This window comes from Trichosurus vulpecula, chromosome 4 (genome assembly GCF_011100635.1).
Source record: "Trichosurus vulpecula isolate mTriVul1 chromosome 4, mTriVul1.pri, whole genome shotgun sequence".
In the NCBI taxonomy this organism is placed as follows: Eukaryota; Metazoa; Chordata; class Mammalia; order Diprotodontia; family Phalangeridae; genus Trichosurus; species Trichosurus vulpecula.
The window spans coordinates 124,678,199-124,695,019 of NC_050576.1; the positions used below are offsets into that span (position 1 = coordinate 124,678,199).

General features: G+C 36.9%; 1 protein-coding gene across 1 annotated transcript in view; it reads right to left on the reverse strand.

The window, feature by feature from the left end:
- Positions 1-16,821, reverse strand: part of RAB3GAP2 (RAB3 GTPase activating non-catalytic protein subunit 2) — a 132,661-nt gene that overhangs the window by 43,572 nt on the left and 72,268 nt on the right. Inside the window, exons 14-19 of the mRNA XM_036754764.1 lie at positions 15,071-15,287; positions 7,908-8,051; positions 7,607-7,689; positions 7,278-7,342; positions 5,008-5,098; positions 1,661-1,788 (exon numbers count right to left, since the gene is read on the reverse strand). Of these exons, the coding sequence (XP_036610659.1) occupies positions 1,661-1,788; positions 5,008-5,098; positions 7,278-7,342; positions 7,607-7,689; positions 7,908-8,051; positions 15,071-15,287 (728 nt within the window). The remainder of the gene's footprint in view (positions 1-1,660; positions 1,789-5,007; positions 5,099-7,277; positions 7,343-7,606; positions 7,690-7,907; positions 8,052-15,070; positions 15,288-16,821) is intronic.

Here is a 16,821-nt window from a genome sequence, read left to right on the forward strand (position 1 = left end):
TGGGTGGTATTCACCGAATATTAAAAGTCCCAGGGAATGTTTTTATAGGTCCCTCTAGGGAAGAGTTATAGAAGAACATGGGCAAAAATAATATCAGATGAAAAAGCATGAATAGATTGCAACCAATAAGTAGAGGAACTACCTGCACTGATGAAACTATAGATTCACTAAAGTATCAAAGCAAATAACAATTTAGACTATAGTCTTATTCCCTCCAGAATGCTAAAAACACAATTAGTTTCAAAAAGAACTTTTTTTTACCCTACTTACTATATTTATGCACTGCATTTATACACTGGCAACATTCTTATAAACAGAAATTGCAAAGTCAAACTGCTGCAATAAGTAATCAGTAAGCAGCAGTTAAATTTTTAAGGAAATTAGTTTTCTATGAAAGGGCAGATACCAAAGCATCTATGGAATTTCTAGATAATAAAGTAGAGATCACTGAGACATGATGATCCTTTTCCGTGGAATATTATTATTGACCATTGCTAACATCAGTACAAAATTCAAGACAATGAAGAAATGGCCTTGCAATTTCCAATGCTAGGCACTGTGTATCAATAAGTACACTACAATATTCAAGCAAAGAGCAAGACAAATCACCTGTGACATCAAAGACAAAAGTTAAGTGATTCAGTAGACAGTTTGTTTCTATGAAAGTGAGTTTCTGTTGTCCAATAAGTCTTTTTCCTTTAAGAAAAGATATATACTTCAAAACCAGGGCTGCCTTTTATAACATGGAGGTAATTTAATTGTATTAATGCAAAATATTAAAGGATTAATGACTTTACAAACCTTAATAAATTCATTTTCCTGACACCTCTTTAGACAGGTTGATAAAATGTACAAAGTTTTCACAACGGAATCTGGGGCTGATAAAGTTGAGGGTTATTACTCTCTATTTCATTTAAGAGAAAACTCAATTTATTTTTAAGTCTATGAAAAAAAAATAAGACACTTAAAATTAGTCTAGTGCCTGGCACATAGTAAATATGCCCCGATAAATGCCTTTTTGATTGATAAAAAAAAATCAAATGAAAATATCAGACTGCAGCAAATATTATATAAGGTATTTTCCACTGAGTATGTATTAGGGAAACTAAGAGACAGATTTCATAATTATTTTAAACCATTCATTTACATTGACCTATTTTACAAAACTGAATTCAAAACAATGCCCAACCAAATAGGTTGAATTCTCATTTTTAAAAATATTGAGAAAACTAACCTCTTTAATTCCTCAAAGTCAAGTTTTTCCTATATCTTTTAAAGATACTGAAGCTGTACCAATATGGTGATACTAACCTATTTTATGGAAGAAACCTCTGAGAGGAAGCTGGATTTTAACAACTAACCTTATTAACTGAACTCAGGTAAGATAAAAAGTTCATTGAGGAGGAAAAATGGAGTAATAATAAAACTTTATTGGATAAAATGAAAACAATGTCTAGGATAAAAACATCATATGCTTTTGAAAGCAGTCACATAAGAATTCAATACAGATAAATTTATGCTCTTCTTTTAAAACAAAATAAAGTAGTTCACAGTTTCTACTTTTACCATTTTCAAAAGACACAGGATTGGCCTCTACATTGTCTTAACATCTATCTATGTGTTCAATCGTCCTACATAGCTACATTTCAGGATTACTCACATTATTGGAGAATGAAGTGTCTGAATACAATCCAAGCGAATTCAGTTTATTGACTGACTCATAAAGATGGAGTAATTTAAGTTTGTTGTCACAAAACTGGAGCAGTCCTTCATCAACACATTCAAGCTCTAAAGCATTAGAGAGAAAATCAAATTAAATACCTATATTTAACAAACTTATTAAAATCTTTCTGCTAATTAAATCTTTTCATATTGCATTCCATCATTCTTTGATGTATAACTCCCTAACTCAATCAACTGCAGTGACTTTAGAATAAAATATAAATTCTTCTATTTAGCTTTTTGAAACCCTTTAATAACCTGTCCCCACCCCTATTATTTCCAGGCTGACCAGATATCATTCTACTTGCTACTTAGTCTCACAGCCAAAATAGCCACCCTTCTCTTCTTCACACATGACACACCATGTTGTGCCTCCATGTCTTTGCACTGGCAATCTCATATGACTAGAAGGCATTCACTCTTTACTAAACTCTTCCTCACAGGAATTCCTCTCTTCCTTTAAGACACAGCTTAGTGACCATCTTCTACATAAAGCTTATCATAATCCCTCTATCTGCTAGTGCCTTCTCTCTGAAACTACCTAGTATTTAATAAATTTGCATTTATTTGTATTTATTTATTCTATATTTATGCTACTTATTTGTGTATTTATTTGCATGTTCTTCTGTTTCCCCCATCTGAATGTGAGCACCTTGGAATAGGAGTTTGTCTCATTCTTTACACTTGTATCTTAAGAGTGTCCAGGACGTAGTAGGGACTTAATAAATATTTGCTGACTGATTATATTACGGTGTTTTATCCAGGGTAGAAAAAGAAAGAAAAGATTTTCTCAGCCTAAGTATCCTACTCACTTAAGCTGAAAAGGATTTCTACTAGGAGGACACATAGAAAAAAGTGAAGAAAATCATTAGCTTGATAACAGGTTTTAAAAATTTTTATTGTGTGATTTAAGTATTAAGAAAATTTGAAAAATGATGTATACTTTTAAAAAATCAGCTGACTGGCCCCAAACAAGGACACTATCTTCTGTCCCTGGTCCCTAACGCACTCACTGAGACACTCAATTTCTCCTATTTCCTTCTATTACGGTGGTAGTCAGTTGGAACCACGAGTCATCTAAAATGCATTTAGCAGAGGTCAAGACAACCAGACTTTTCTTTTTAATTAAATGATGTATTATCTCTAGCATCTTTCAGCAAACTCTATTTCATTTTTTGTCTTAAATATAATACTGAAGAAAAAAAAATTTTGAACTTGTTCATTTTTTCAAAAAATACAACAAACAACAAAAAACTAAAAACATTCTAATCCTAAATGATCACAGCTTCAGGCATAAAATTCAATTTTCTGTATCTCAGAAATAGATTTATAATTCTCATTCAAGGCTTCAGTCAGAATACTTAGGTAGTTTTAAACTTTTAACAATAATCATTATGTGTCATGACAATATAGGATTTAGCTACAGGTTTGGTTTTTTTTTTTTTTGCCAAAGCAAATATGAAACCTTTGCACAAAAATAACTGTAGGCACATCTTATTTTAAACAATAATGAATTCCTTAGAAGTTAATGCAAATAAAATGTTTATAAAGGAAATGATAATTTAAATTTACTAGAGAAATTCATTCCAAAAGTTAGCTTTGGACATTAATTCAGAATGGGAAATAATTAAGAGTAGTTCAAGATAAAAGTAATTTGATGGAGAATATCCTAACCCATTATTTATGGTACCTTTAAAATCATACTTTAAACTGGAGAATTTATATGCAATTAAGCTGGGGAAAAAAACCACAAAGCCTAGAAGAAAACATTAAGGCATTACTAGTTATAAAGGCAAAGTTATACCAAGGACAATTTTTAATATAATATTTACTTCATGTTAAGGACTTACATAGGCTCTTTTTAACTTAGCTAGAGTATGGTATTAACAATCGTATAGTCACATCTTCTCCTGTACAGGCTATTTAGTTTATACAAAGAAAAAACTTCACTGAATTATTCCAAAATTAACATGTACAGTGTGAAAAATGATTTTCCTTAGTAATCATTATCTGGGAGACTCAGAGCTCCCACCCCCTTTTCTTAGTAGTTTCTTCTTCAGGAGGACATTAAGATCTAATCTAAATGGGTCTATTCCTGCTCACTAAGTGGCTCAGACAGATCTAGGAGAAGGCTGGTTCCTCCCTATTGTCAAGACAGGAGATGAGGTAATTGATGTCTCTTTGACCAAGATTAAGTGACCTAAGTCACTACCCTAAAGACCTTCATTTTAGTATAGCCCAGCTCTTGGTGTTTTGACCAATCAGAGTTGATTGGCATCCCTTGGGAAGGGACATATCACTCTGTACCCGCAACCCCCAAACTGAGCCAGTTCTGGACTGGCCCCTTTAGGGGGTTCTAGTTCAGGACTGTAACTTCCATGCAATGCATTTATGTCGCCAGCTGGTGAGAGAAATTAAATGTGGATGCAGCCTAATTTTCGTTTGTCTTTCTTAGAAGAAACTGTTAAAAGTTGACAATAGTAAAAATATATGAAAATGATTGCAAGGAAAATGACAAGAAAAAGGATAGTTTATACAAACAATTGCTATTATTAGAAAAGTAACTCAAAGCTTATGTAAATATGGATAGTAGGTTATGAGCATCATCTTCCCATTCAAAGTACAATTCATCTGCTTTGCACAAACCACATTTATACCCAAAGGATTTAGCCCTCTACATAATTCTTTCTCTTATTCCACGAAATAAAACTAAATTAGGGAAACAATATGGAGGCTGGTATAGCTTTCTACAAATGGCAAACTAATCTTTCCTTCGTGCTAAAAGCATACAACTTCCTATAAGCTTATACATTATTGTGCATTATATTTATTGGTGAATGTAGCTTACATTTCAATTAAAAAATAAACACTATAGAGGAAAGATCCAAGTTTACAAGCCTTATCTATACTTTTTAGGTCCCCTTCCTTGAATGCCTAGAATAGTACTCTGCACATAGTAGGCACTTAATAAATGTTTATTATTAAATGCAAATATAGTTCATTTTTCTACCAAATCATGGGAATGGAATATGTACCAAATTATAATCTTCTCAATTATATCAGTTAGGAAATAATTCACAATTACTCATAGATAACCAAGATGATGATAAACTAATAACATTTTATATCATAATCATTAAGGTAAGCATTTAATATCTTTTTACAATTAAAAGCATATTTAATATCTTTTTACAATTAAAAGCATATATTTTAAATGTCCAAGCTCTTTATAAATTGGATAGTAGCTGTAACATAACCTTTAATTAATGAGAACTATCATTTTACCTTGATTTGCTAAAGTGTCCAACAAGGTCTGAGTGATGTTTCTAAGGCAGGAAAATGGCAAACGCTCACTTGCTAAAATGCTTTCCAAAGCCTAGGCAAAGGAAAAAATTCAGCAACTGAATGACAAGGAAGCCAGAAAATCCATCATTTTCATTTCATTATATTTAGGGATACACTTTTAGAATACTGAGATTTAAAGGTAAGATTAGTTTATATAAAATGTTTTTATATTAACATTGGCAATTTAATAAATATCAGACTAATTTATTAAATTGCTGATGTTCACATGAAGAACTTTGTACAAGTAAATCATGCATCATGCTATATTAAAATACAAGCACAAATCTGAAGGTCAGACAACAAAAAAGGTTGAGATGAAGAACAAAAAAAAAACACAAGGAAAAGTGCTAGAATGGAAGAAAGAAAAGGAAATATTTAATAGGAAGAGGTTCAGTTAATCCTATGCTGCTAATGAAGTAAAGGGAAATATGAAACAATAATTAGAAAAATACTGCCACAAAGTTACAGTTAAATTTTGATTGCAATACTCTTATATGACTGGCTAGTGAAGTCAACAAGCATTTACTAAGCCTTAAACCCAATTCACTCTGGGCTCTCATTGTTTGGCCAACAATAGGTCCCTGCTCAAGCACCACTTAGTGATTATTTTTTGGGTCCTCCTGGCTCAGAGATAATTGTATCTCTTTTGGCCAGAAACTCCGAGGGTCTTCCCCTCCTAGATTGATTTTTTTTTTAATTAAAAGGGCCATTTCTTGGCTCGCTTATTAAACAGCCTTAATTACTGAATGGGCATTGCCTCAAAGTGAGAACTTGGAAAGACCCTAGCTTAAAAAGGCCAAGGTCTCCCATTGCATCCTGGGCCATCTCCAGTCATTCTGATTTATAGCTTGCCACTGGAACCAGAAGGCTCTGGAGGAGAAAAGTAAGGCTGGTGACTTTGCATAGCCTTCTCTCACTTAAATCCAATTCACTTGCAAGTCATGGCATCATCTTTCTGATATCATGGTCTCTTAACAAGCATTTGTCAGGAACAATGCTAAGTCCTGGGGATACAAAAAAAAAAGCCAAAAAACCCAGTCCCTGCCTTTGAGGAGGTTACATTCTAAAAGCGGACACATGTAAACAACTAGGTAGATGCAAGATATATACAGAGTAGACAGAAAGCACTCTTGGAGGGGAAGGCATCAGCTGCTAAGGGGATCAAGAAAAGCATTGTACAGAGGTGGAATATGAGCTGAGTTCTGAAGATGTCAGTAAACATTCTAGGGGTGGAGTATAGCTAATGCTAAGGAATGGAGAAAGGAGACAGAATGTCTTGCTCATGGAACTGCAACAGTAGGCCAGCTGCTAGAATGTAGAGCAAATAAAAGAGAACAAGGTCTAAGAATCCTAGAAAGGTAGAAAGGGTCCAGGTTATGAAGAGCCTAAATGCCAAAGAAGTTTCTATTTGAACCTGGCTATAATAGTGAGCCAATCAATTCACCAAGCAGGAGGGTAACATGGTTAGATCTATGCTTCAGAAAAATCACCTTTGCAGCTTAATGGAATTTGGACTGAAATGGGGTGAGACTTTAATCATGGACACCAGTTAGAACTGGTTAGATTCACAGGCCACAATAGTAGGAAGTGAGGAGCAGGAAGGGAAAGAAATAAACATTTATTAAGCATCTATTATGTGCCAAGCACTATGTTAAGTAGCTTAAACATATTTCATTTTAATCTCACAACAACTCTGTGAAGTAGGTGCTACTCTTATCCCCCTATTTTTCAGAAAAGGAAACTGAGGCAGGCAGAGATTAAATGACTTGGCCAGGATCATACAGCTATCATCCAAGGACAAATCTGAACTTAGATCTGCCTGACTCCAGGCGCAATGCTCCATCTACTGCCCTGCCTAGATGCCTAGGCAAAACTAATTTCTCCTATTTTCAAAATTTCCACTATTAGCATCCACTAAAGAGATAATATGCAAAAGTTAAGGTGTATGTTTATTCCCTATCCTATTAACATATCAATTTGAGTAAATCTATCAGATTAGTCAGTAAAGACTGAAAAGATGAGAACAATGCAGATTTCAGGGAGACAGATGACGTAACAAGTTCAATGAAGCTAAAGAACTTGGTTTAGATACATGAAGAAGCGGATGGGAAGAACAGGATAAGCAGTGGCACAGAAAGAGAAATATGCTGACTATGAGGGTGCAGAAAAGGGAGATGATTTTTATCACAGACATGTGTGTAAGTATTTACCTGTTTTTTGGTTGCAGGATACTTAATATCAAGAATCAATTCCTTCACTTCAGTTTCAACTAGATCTGAAAAGTCAAATTTTAAATTATCATTTTGCAAAAGTTCACATTACATATCAGCTATTCTATGAGTTTCTAGATTATCTACTATTCTTTTAATTTTATAATAAACTCCTTATATGCAAATATAAGTCAGTTCAATTTTACAGATAAATTCTAAGATGTATGTATAAATCATTAAGGATTTGGAGTGTACTCATTAGGTTCTATTGCTGATTTTTAAATGATCCAAACTATTCAAAAATGTAATTTTTATTTAAAGACACTTACCAAGATTTGGAGTTTTCATTTTCAGTAAAGTTGCTAGTTTCTTCACTAAGTGCAGATCTTTGGCTCTTTCACTCTTCTTATCACTTAAGACAGTAAATAAATACTTATTTTAGAATGGAGAAGAAAGACGTTTCCTAGATACTTCTAAAAGGTTTAAAGTTTCTCTTTTTTCTTAATTTTTTTACATTTTGTATGACATTATTAAAGATATCAATTAAATCTGAAAAAAATAGTTCTTTGTTGGCTAAGAGAAAAGAGTTTGCAGAGGCATATTCAACAGAAAAGAGATAATAAACCTTACCTTAGTGCTAAATGGAAAGGAACATTAACTGTTTTTATGCTTCCAGACACTGGATCAACAAGACAGATCTGGTAAGTCTGTGGCTGCCAACTCTGACTGGTAACATTATTTAAGCCCATTATTTTATAACCAGGATACAGTAACCTACAGAAACCACATACCAATACTGTAAATACACTGAAGAAAGGAAAAATTGCCAAAGTATGTTTTTGTTAGAATTAAGGATGTCTGGGAAAATATTTATTTAGAAGCATTAATCAACTCTACAGTTATTGATTACTATCAGAAAAAGTGAGACATCAGGATTCAACAGGGATTTGATTTTCATTAAAAAATTAGCTAAAAAAAGAAAATATACATAATTCAATTAGAGTTAAACATGCAATCGGCTTTTCCATAGTAAACAGACAATTTTCCCTGAATATCTTTCAGAACAACAGTAGCACGGTATTAAGAACAGTCTAAAGTAGAGAGTTTTAAGACCTGAATTCTGACACACAGGAGCCATGTGACCTTGGCTCACTTGTCTCAGTTTCATGTTTCTCAATCATAAGATGAAGGACTGAGTCAGGAAACACTAAGTATGCACTTACGCTGTGACAAGCACTGTGCTGCTAAGTGCTGGGGTCACAAATAAGAAAAGAAAGAGAAAGTACTTTGCCTCAAGTTGCTTATGATCAAATAGAGGAAGACAACACACAGAAGATAGCTTAAAGGGTAGGGGTAGAGGACACCCAGTACAGGGGTATGGTGAAGACCAGTCCATGGAAGACAGCTTGTAGAAAATGAACAGCTGACTGATCTCTATGACCACTCTTTAAATGGAAGCTTTGGGAGGAGTTGGGCTAGACTATCTCTTCCAAAGGCTGAAATTCTATAAGTCTTTGAGATTACAAAGTTTAGGGAATTGGGGCAGGACAAGGAGAAAACAATGCCTGGAAATAATTGTGGCCTACTAACTCAAAGAGTCAATATCATGATATGGCAGCCAAGAGAGTTAACATTATCAGAGATAACACAATAAGAGAGAAGCAATGGTATCCAATAACAAAGAGATGACAGTCCTGCAGTAATCTGCCCTGGTCAGACCACATCTGAAGTATTCTGTTCAGTTCTGGGTGGCACACTTCAAGAAAAAGATAGCTTGAGATTGTGTTCACAGGCGGGCACCCTAAATGTTAAAGAACCATAAGTCCACGCCATATGAAAAGAGATTTGAGAAAACAGAGATTATTTATTCTAGGGAAGTTGAGAAAGCTTAAAGGAAGGGGGAAGACAGAGAAAAGGAGGCCAGGAGAAATATAAGTATTTAAAGATCCATCATACAGAAGAGGGATTAGATTTGATATGCCTTGCCCCAGATGATAGACATAGACATGGGTAAAAGGTGCAAAGGAGCAAATTCAAGCTTGATGTAAAGAAAAATTTCCTACCACTCTGCTATCCAAAAGCAGAGTGAGCTGTCCTGGTAGATAATCGATTCCTAATGACTTGACATCTTTAAGTAATGGCTAGAATGACCACTTGTTAGATATGAAGTAGAAGGGATTCTTTTTCAGATGAGTTGGACTGGTTTCTGATGTCAATCAGTCAACAAGCATTTATTAAGTGCTTACTAGGCACAAGGAATCATACTAAGTGTTGGAAATAGAAAAAAAAAAAGGGCAAAAATAATTTCTGCCCTCAAGGAGCTCACATTCGAACAGGGGAAACCTGAAAATAAATAGGCATACACATGAGACGGACAGAGAGACAGACAGATGGATACAGCAAGCATTTAAGCTTTGAGTATGTGCCAAGCATTGAGGATACAAACACAAGCAAGCAAGTCCTTGCCTTCAAGGAGCACATCTTCTAACGGGGGAAACACATAAAAGGTACTAGAAAGGGGAGGGGACAATAAGGCAGCACATTGTGGAGATGGTTAGAAAGAGGCTTGGAAACCCGGGCTCCCTAAAAGGTAAGAAAAATTTCACCATCAGACCCAGGTAATCCAAGGGTAGAATCCTTGGGAAGAAGGTAAGGATGCAAAGTATGGTTTTTGTGTGTGTGTGTGTGTGTGTGTGTGTGTGTGTATTTCTGTGTCAAATGTAGCCTTCTCTAGTTTGGGGTGGGGAGTGATGGAGACAGTTTGGAACTTAAAACGTACCAAAAGAAATGCAAAAAAATTTAAAGGAAAAAATTGGAAGATAAGGATAATGGCAGAAGAGTAGAAAGCATGAAATGGAGATGGCCGGGATGTGGCCAGAATGGGCCCTGGCAAGATAAGGCAAAAGGTCCCCTTTTAGAGCTGGGGGACTCATGAGCAGACTCCAAGGTTCTAGTGGGAAGCAGATGAGAACGACAGACCAAAAGCAGAATGCATGGTGTGAAGACAGCTAGGAAATTACAAATAGAATAAAAGAAAGGTAACCTTAGAGGGGGGCAGCTCTAGCAGATGGGAAAACCAGGAAGATCTGCTGAAGGCAGCATTTGAGCTGAATCTTAAAGGAAGCCCAGGATTCTAAGGGGCAGAGACAAGATTGAAGAGCATTTCAGGCCTGGGGTACAGATGACACAAAGGTACGGAGAGAAGAGATGGAATGCCATGTCTGAAGAACAGCAAATAGGGCAACATGGCTAGATTATACTTTGTGTGTAGGGGTGCTGAGTATAAGAAGATTGAAAGAGTAGAAAGAGGTCAGACTGTGAAGAGCTTTAAATGACAAAAAAAGGAAGGTAAAAGAGAACACCTGGAGTAAAGTAGTGACATTGTCAGACATTTTAAGAAAACCTCAGGTTGTCTTCCAGCTCTGAAATTCAGTGATTCTGGAACATTCCTCTTCAAGCTGAACTCCTGACCTCTGGTCTTACCATGCCACGGAAACCTCTTTACCCTGGAAATCAGTTGTCTCTTCCTCTTCCCAGAAACTCCATATTGGGAGAGATGCCTCCACCAGCTGCATCTCCACCCTACTCCAGGCTGCCCTCCTGACTAGGTCTTCCTACCATGCTACAGTACGGATCATTCCTCACCCCCCCCCATCAACTTTTCGGTTTCCTTCATATGTTGTCTTCCCTCATTAGAATTTAACCTCCTTGAGAGCCAGGACTATCTTTCTTTCTTCCTTTTTTTTTGGAATTCACAGCACCTAGTACAGTGCTTGGCACATAGTCTATTCTGGTTGTTGGATGATGCCCAACAATACCTCATAGCATTTTAGAGAATGAAACTGAAGTACAGAAGAAAGACAGAGACTAAGGGAAAGGAAATGAACTGGACCTGTGATTTCATTAGCACTGGAAACTTCAGCATAAAAAAAAAAAACTACTTCTACCAATGCAGTTGGCACTTTCTTGGCAACTTATAATTAATATCAGCTGCATCCCCCTGGGCAAGTCACTAAAACTTTCACTACTCTAGATAACTTAATAAATGAACTTAAATTTGAACCAGCCCTATGCAAACAACTATGTTTACCTTCTTGGCTATTCTGTAACTAACCTGTCAAACAACTGAACACCCACAAAGTATAAAGTGTGGGGCTGGCATTTGGGGGTACCTATCAAAATAAGTGCTCAATATAAACCTTTTGTACTGAAAAGTTATTCTAGAAAGGCATGATGAAAGCAGCATGGCTGCAAGTGACCATTCCGGTCATAACTCCTATAGAGTCTTAATGGAATTCTAATCACCAATACAAAATAAGCTTCCATTCACATGGGGGAAAAAAGTAAGAGATGGCAGCAGTAGCTTCTGGCCATGGTATTTTCCATGTACCTCAGGCTAAAATGCCAGTGAGAACAACCAATCCATTTCCAAAGACTTACTGGGGACCCAGTATTAAAGAATCAACATCATCTCTTACCTCAAGAAAATTGTTAAGTACAGTATTTTCTTCCACGACACAGGGGTTAGTGCACAGAAGCCCCACGATTTAGAAAATCTGCATAAAATTTTTTGGCCCTCCCTTCGTACCAGAGAAGAAGTCTGAATTTTTTCTTTTTCTTTTATGGGGAGTTTACATTAAAATTTGGGTTGCATATTTGGTCATGGACTCTGTGTTGTCTCCTGCCCTTCACTTGTCATCTGCAGCTTCTGCAAAACTCCCCAAAAATTCTCATCTAATTTCTTGTGCCAATCTGCCATATACTGAAGCCTCAGTGGGGAAATCTGCAACATGAAAGGGATAACTCTAGCTTATTTCTTAATTTAAAATATTTCTTTCCAGGGGCAGAGTCAAGATGGCAGCTTGAAAACAGGGACTCCCTTGAGCTCTCCCCCAAATCCCTCCAAACACCTGTAAAAAATGACTCTAAACAAATTCTGGAGCTACAGAACCCACAAAATGAAGAGTGAAATAAGTCTCCAGCCCAAGACGGCCTGGATGGTCACTGGGAAGGGTCTACCACACTGGGCTTGGAGCAGAGGACACCCCAGCTTGGGCTGCATGGGAAGAGACCAGGCTCGAGTAGACCAGCAGAGCAGGCCTCAGGGCCCTGAATCGTTGAGCTGTGGTAGTTTCCCAGACTTCTCAATCCATAAATGCCAAAGACAATGGAGCAAGTCACTGGGAAAACTGCTGGACCCGGGTGAGAGAAGTGCGTGGTCCAGCCCTAGACCCCAGGGAGGCAAAGGCGGCTGCAGCTGTGGCTGCAGTGGCTGTTTCCAGAGCTCCAGGACCACAGACAGTGGGGGGAATAAGGTGGCTGATCAGAGTGGGAGTGCAGGGATCTCTTTGCTGGTGCTAAGGCAGTGTTCTCTTGCTCTGCCCTGCTTGGATCTGGGTTATGGTCTTAGTGGGTGGTTCTTGGTGGAGGAGGAGTCCTGACGTGGCAGAGCTTTGTGGTGGCTGTGGAGAGGAATCCTCCTGGTGGTTACATGGCATAAAAGAGTGCCTGAACTCATAAACCAGAGCATAGGCCAGGAGAGAAGCATCATACCACCTCAGAATAGAAGCAGTTCTGAAAACAGCAGCGCAAAACCCCTCTCCACTCTGAAAGCAGTCATACCTTGACAAAGAGTTCAAAAGTCAAGTAACTGGTTTGGAAAATGAGCAGGCAGCAAAAAAGGACTCATTATAGAATCTTTCTTTGGTGACAAAGAAGACCAAAACATACAGCCAGGAGAAGTCAACAAAGTCAAAGAGCCTACATCAAAACCATCCAAGAAAGATATGAATTGGGCTTAGGCCATGGAAGAGCTCAAAAAGGATTTGGAAAAGCAAGTAAGAGAAGTAGAGGAAAAATAGGGAAGAGAAATGAGAGTGATGTGAGAAAACCATGAAAAACAAGTCAACAACTTGCTAGAGACCCAAAAAAATACTGAACAAAATAACACCTTAAAAAATAGACTAACCCAAATGGCAAAAGAGCTCCAAAAAGCCAAAGAGGAGAAGAATGCCTTGAAAGGAAGAATTAGCCAATTGGAAAAGGAGGTCCAAAAGACCACTGAAAAAAATACTACCTTAAAAATTAGATTGGAGCAAGTGGAAGCTAGTGACTTTATGAGAAATCAAGATATTATAAAACAGAACCAAAGGAATGAAAAAATGGAAGACAATGTGAAATATCTCATTGGAAAAACCAATGACCTGGAGAATAGATCCAGGAGAGATAATTTTAAAATTATTGGACTACCTGAAAGCCATGATCAAAAAAAGAGCCTAGACATCATCTTTCAAGAAATTATGAAGGAAAACTGCCGATATTCTAGAGCCAGAGGGTAAAATAGAAATTGAAAGAATCCACCGATCGCCTCTTGAAAAAGATCCCAAAAAGAAAACTCCTAGGAATGTTGTTGCCAAATTCCAGAACTCCCAGGTCAAGGAGAAAATAATGCAAGCAGCCAGAAAGAAACAATTTGAGTACTGTGGAAACACAAGTCAGGATAACACAAGATCTAGCAGCTTCTAGATTAAGGGATCAAAGGGCTTGGAATATAATATTCTGGAGATCAAAGAAGCTAGGATTAAAACCAAGAATCGCCTACCCAGCAAAACTGACTGTAATGCTCCAAGGCAAAATACAGACTTTCAATAAATTGAGGACTTTTAAACTTTCTCAACGAAAAGACCAGAGCTGAATAGAAAATTTGACTTTCAAATACAAGAATCAAGAGAAGCATGAAAAAGGTAAACAGGAAAGAGACATCATAAGGGACTTACTAAAGTTGAACTGTTTTGTTTACATTCCTACATGGAAAGATATTTGTAATTCATGAGACCTTTCTCAGTATTAGGGTAGTTGAAGGGAATATAGACAGAGGGCACAGGGAGAGTTGAATATGAAGGGATGATATCTAAAAAAGTAAAATTAAGGAGTGAGAGAGGAATATATTGGGAGAAGGAGAAAGGGACAGACAGAATGAGGTAAATTATTTCACATAAAAGTGGCAAGAAAAAGCTGTGATAACGGAAAGGAAGAGGGGGTAGGTGAAAGAGAATGAGCAAATCTTGCTCTCATCAGATTTGGCTTAAGGAGAGAATAACACACACTCAATTGAGTATTTTACCCTACAGGAAAGTAGGGGGGAAGGAGATAAAAGGGAGGGATCATAGAAGGGAGGGCAGATTGGGGAGGAGGTAGTTAAAGGCAAACACTTTTGAAAAGGGACAGGGTCAAAGGAGAAAATTGGATAAAGGGGGACAGGATAGGATGGAGGGAAATAGAGTTAGTCTTTCACCACATCACTATTATGGAAGTGTTTTGCATCATGATACATGTATAACTTATATTGAATTGCTTAAGGAGGGTGGGTAGGGAGGGAAGAAGAGAGAGAATTTGGTACTCAAAGTTCTAAAAACAAATGTTCAAAAAGAAAAAGTTGTTTTTACATGCAACTGGGAAATAAGATATACAGGCAATGGGGTACAGAAATCTATCTTGCCCTATAAGACTGTAAGAGGAAAAGGGATGGGGGCTGGAGTTGGCTGATAGAAGGGAGGGCAGACTGGGGAAAGGGGCAATCAGAATACATGACATCTTGGGGTGGTGGGGAGGGTAGAGATGGGGAGAAAATTTGTAACTCAAAATCTTGTGGAAACAAATGCTGAAACCTAAAAATAAATTTTTTTAAAAAAGAAAAAATCTGGGATGATCATAACAAGAAATCATATAAAAAATAAAAAATAAAATATTTCTTTCCTTTCTTTTCAATCAGCAAAATAAGTTGTGTTACTCACCTACAATGTTTCCCCACATTAAAAGCTCCCACTCTGGGGCCCTGCTGAGTGCTCCACACTTCCAGAATCCCTCTTCTTGGAGCATAGATCACAAGAAATTGAGCTACTCTGCTTGGACCTTGTGTATTTCCAAAAGGGGAAAAATCCATCTTTTCTGATTCTCTTTCATGAAGGTCTTCTACAATTTGGATCCATCCAGTTTGGGCATCACGGTAGCCTTCAAGGAGGAGGAAGAAATGAAATAATTTTATCTAATGTACTAGTTTCCACAATTTTAGTTGTTGTGACAGTCCCTCTATTAGATTCAGAAAACAGTTATTTGTTAAGTATTTGATGATTTTATAAAAAGGACAAAGATGTTTAGGATTTCCACACTGCACAAAAGGCTTACTGAACAATCTTTCTAAGTCCAAGATTCTACGATTCTGTAAATTTAACTCTTCTTTCTACACACATTAAGGCCCAGCTCAAATGCCATATCCTCCCTGTAACCTTGCCTAAGAGCCCAGTCAGAAGTTATCTTTCTCTCGAATGACTTATTGATCAGAAAAGCCAAAGGTGTGGTAGCCACACTAAAAGAGGCTGTGTGTCTGCGACAGTGCTGTTGTATTCTACCCTGATAAGACCACACCTGGAGTTGTGTGTTTAGTTTTGGGTGCCATCTTTTAGAAGCTACACTGATGAGGGTTTAGAATGGGTTGATCAGGCTGGTAAAGAGCCTCAAGTTCATGCCACATAAGAAACAGTTGAGGGATCTGGAGTTTTTGGCCTTTTATGCCTCTCTTGACTCCTGTGTTTATGTGTCAAATTTTCTACTCAGCTCTGATCTTTTCATCAGGAATGTCTTGAAATCCTCTATTTCATTAAAGATTCATTTTTCCCCCTGAATGATTATGCTCATTTTTGCTAGGTATGATCTTTGGTTGTAAAACTAGATCCCCTGTCTTCTGAAATATCATATTCTAAGTCCTCTGCTTTTTTATACAGGTGACTGCTAAATCATGTATGATCCTGATTCTGACTCCTTGGTATTTGAAATCTTTCTTTCTGGTTGCTTACAGTATTTTTTCCTTGACCTATGAGTTCTGGATTTTGGTTATAATACTCCTGGGAGTTTACATTTCGGTGTTTCTGTCAAGCGGTGACCGGTGAATTCTTTCAATTTCTACATTGTACTCTGGTTCTAAGATATCAGGATAGTTTTCTTCTATGATTACTGGCAATGTAATGACTATGTTCTTTTTCTGTTCATGGCTTTCAGGAAGTCCAGTGGTTCTTAAATTATTTTTCCTCTGTTTTCCAGGTCAACTGCTTTTCTTGAGATAGTTCAAGTTTTCTTTCTTTCTTTTTGTTTTTTTGCCCCTGTTTTATTATTTCTTGATATCTCATAGCCATTAGCTTCCAAATGGCCAGTTCTAATTTTCTAAGGGGAGTTATTTTTCTTCAGATTTCCTTCAGTGAGGTTTTATACCTCTTTTTCCAAGCTGTTAATTCTATTTTAATATCTTTCTTCCCTAGCCCTAGCTTGTTCTTCCCTGCTTTCCTCTACTGTTCTCAACTGATTTTTAAAATAAATTTTTAGCTCCTTAACTCTTGCTTTAACTATTCTAGGAATTCTCAATGGGCTTGTGTCCCAGCTACATTTTAATTTGTGGCTTTGTAAAAGTTTTCAAGGCATTCTTTTCTTCTGTGTTTGTGTCTTGAGCTTCCCTGTCACCATATTAGCTCTACATTTTTTAGTTCCTTTTTTC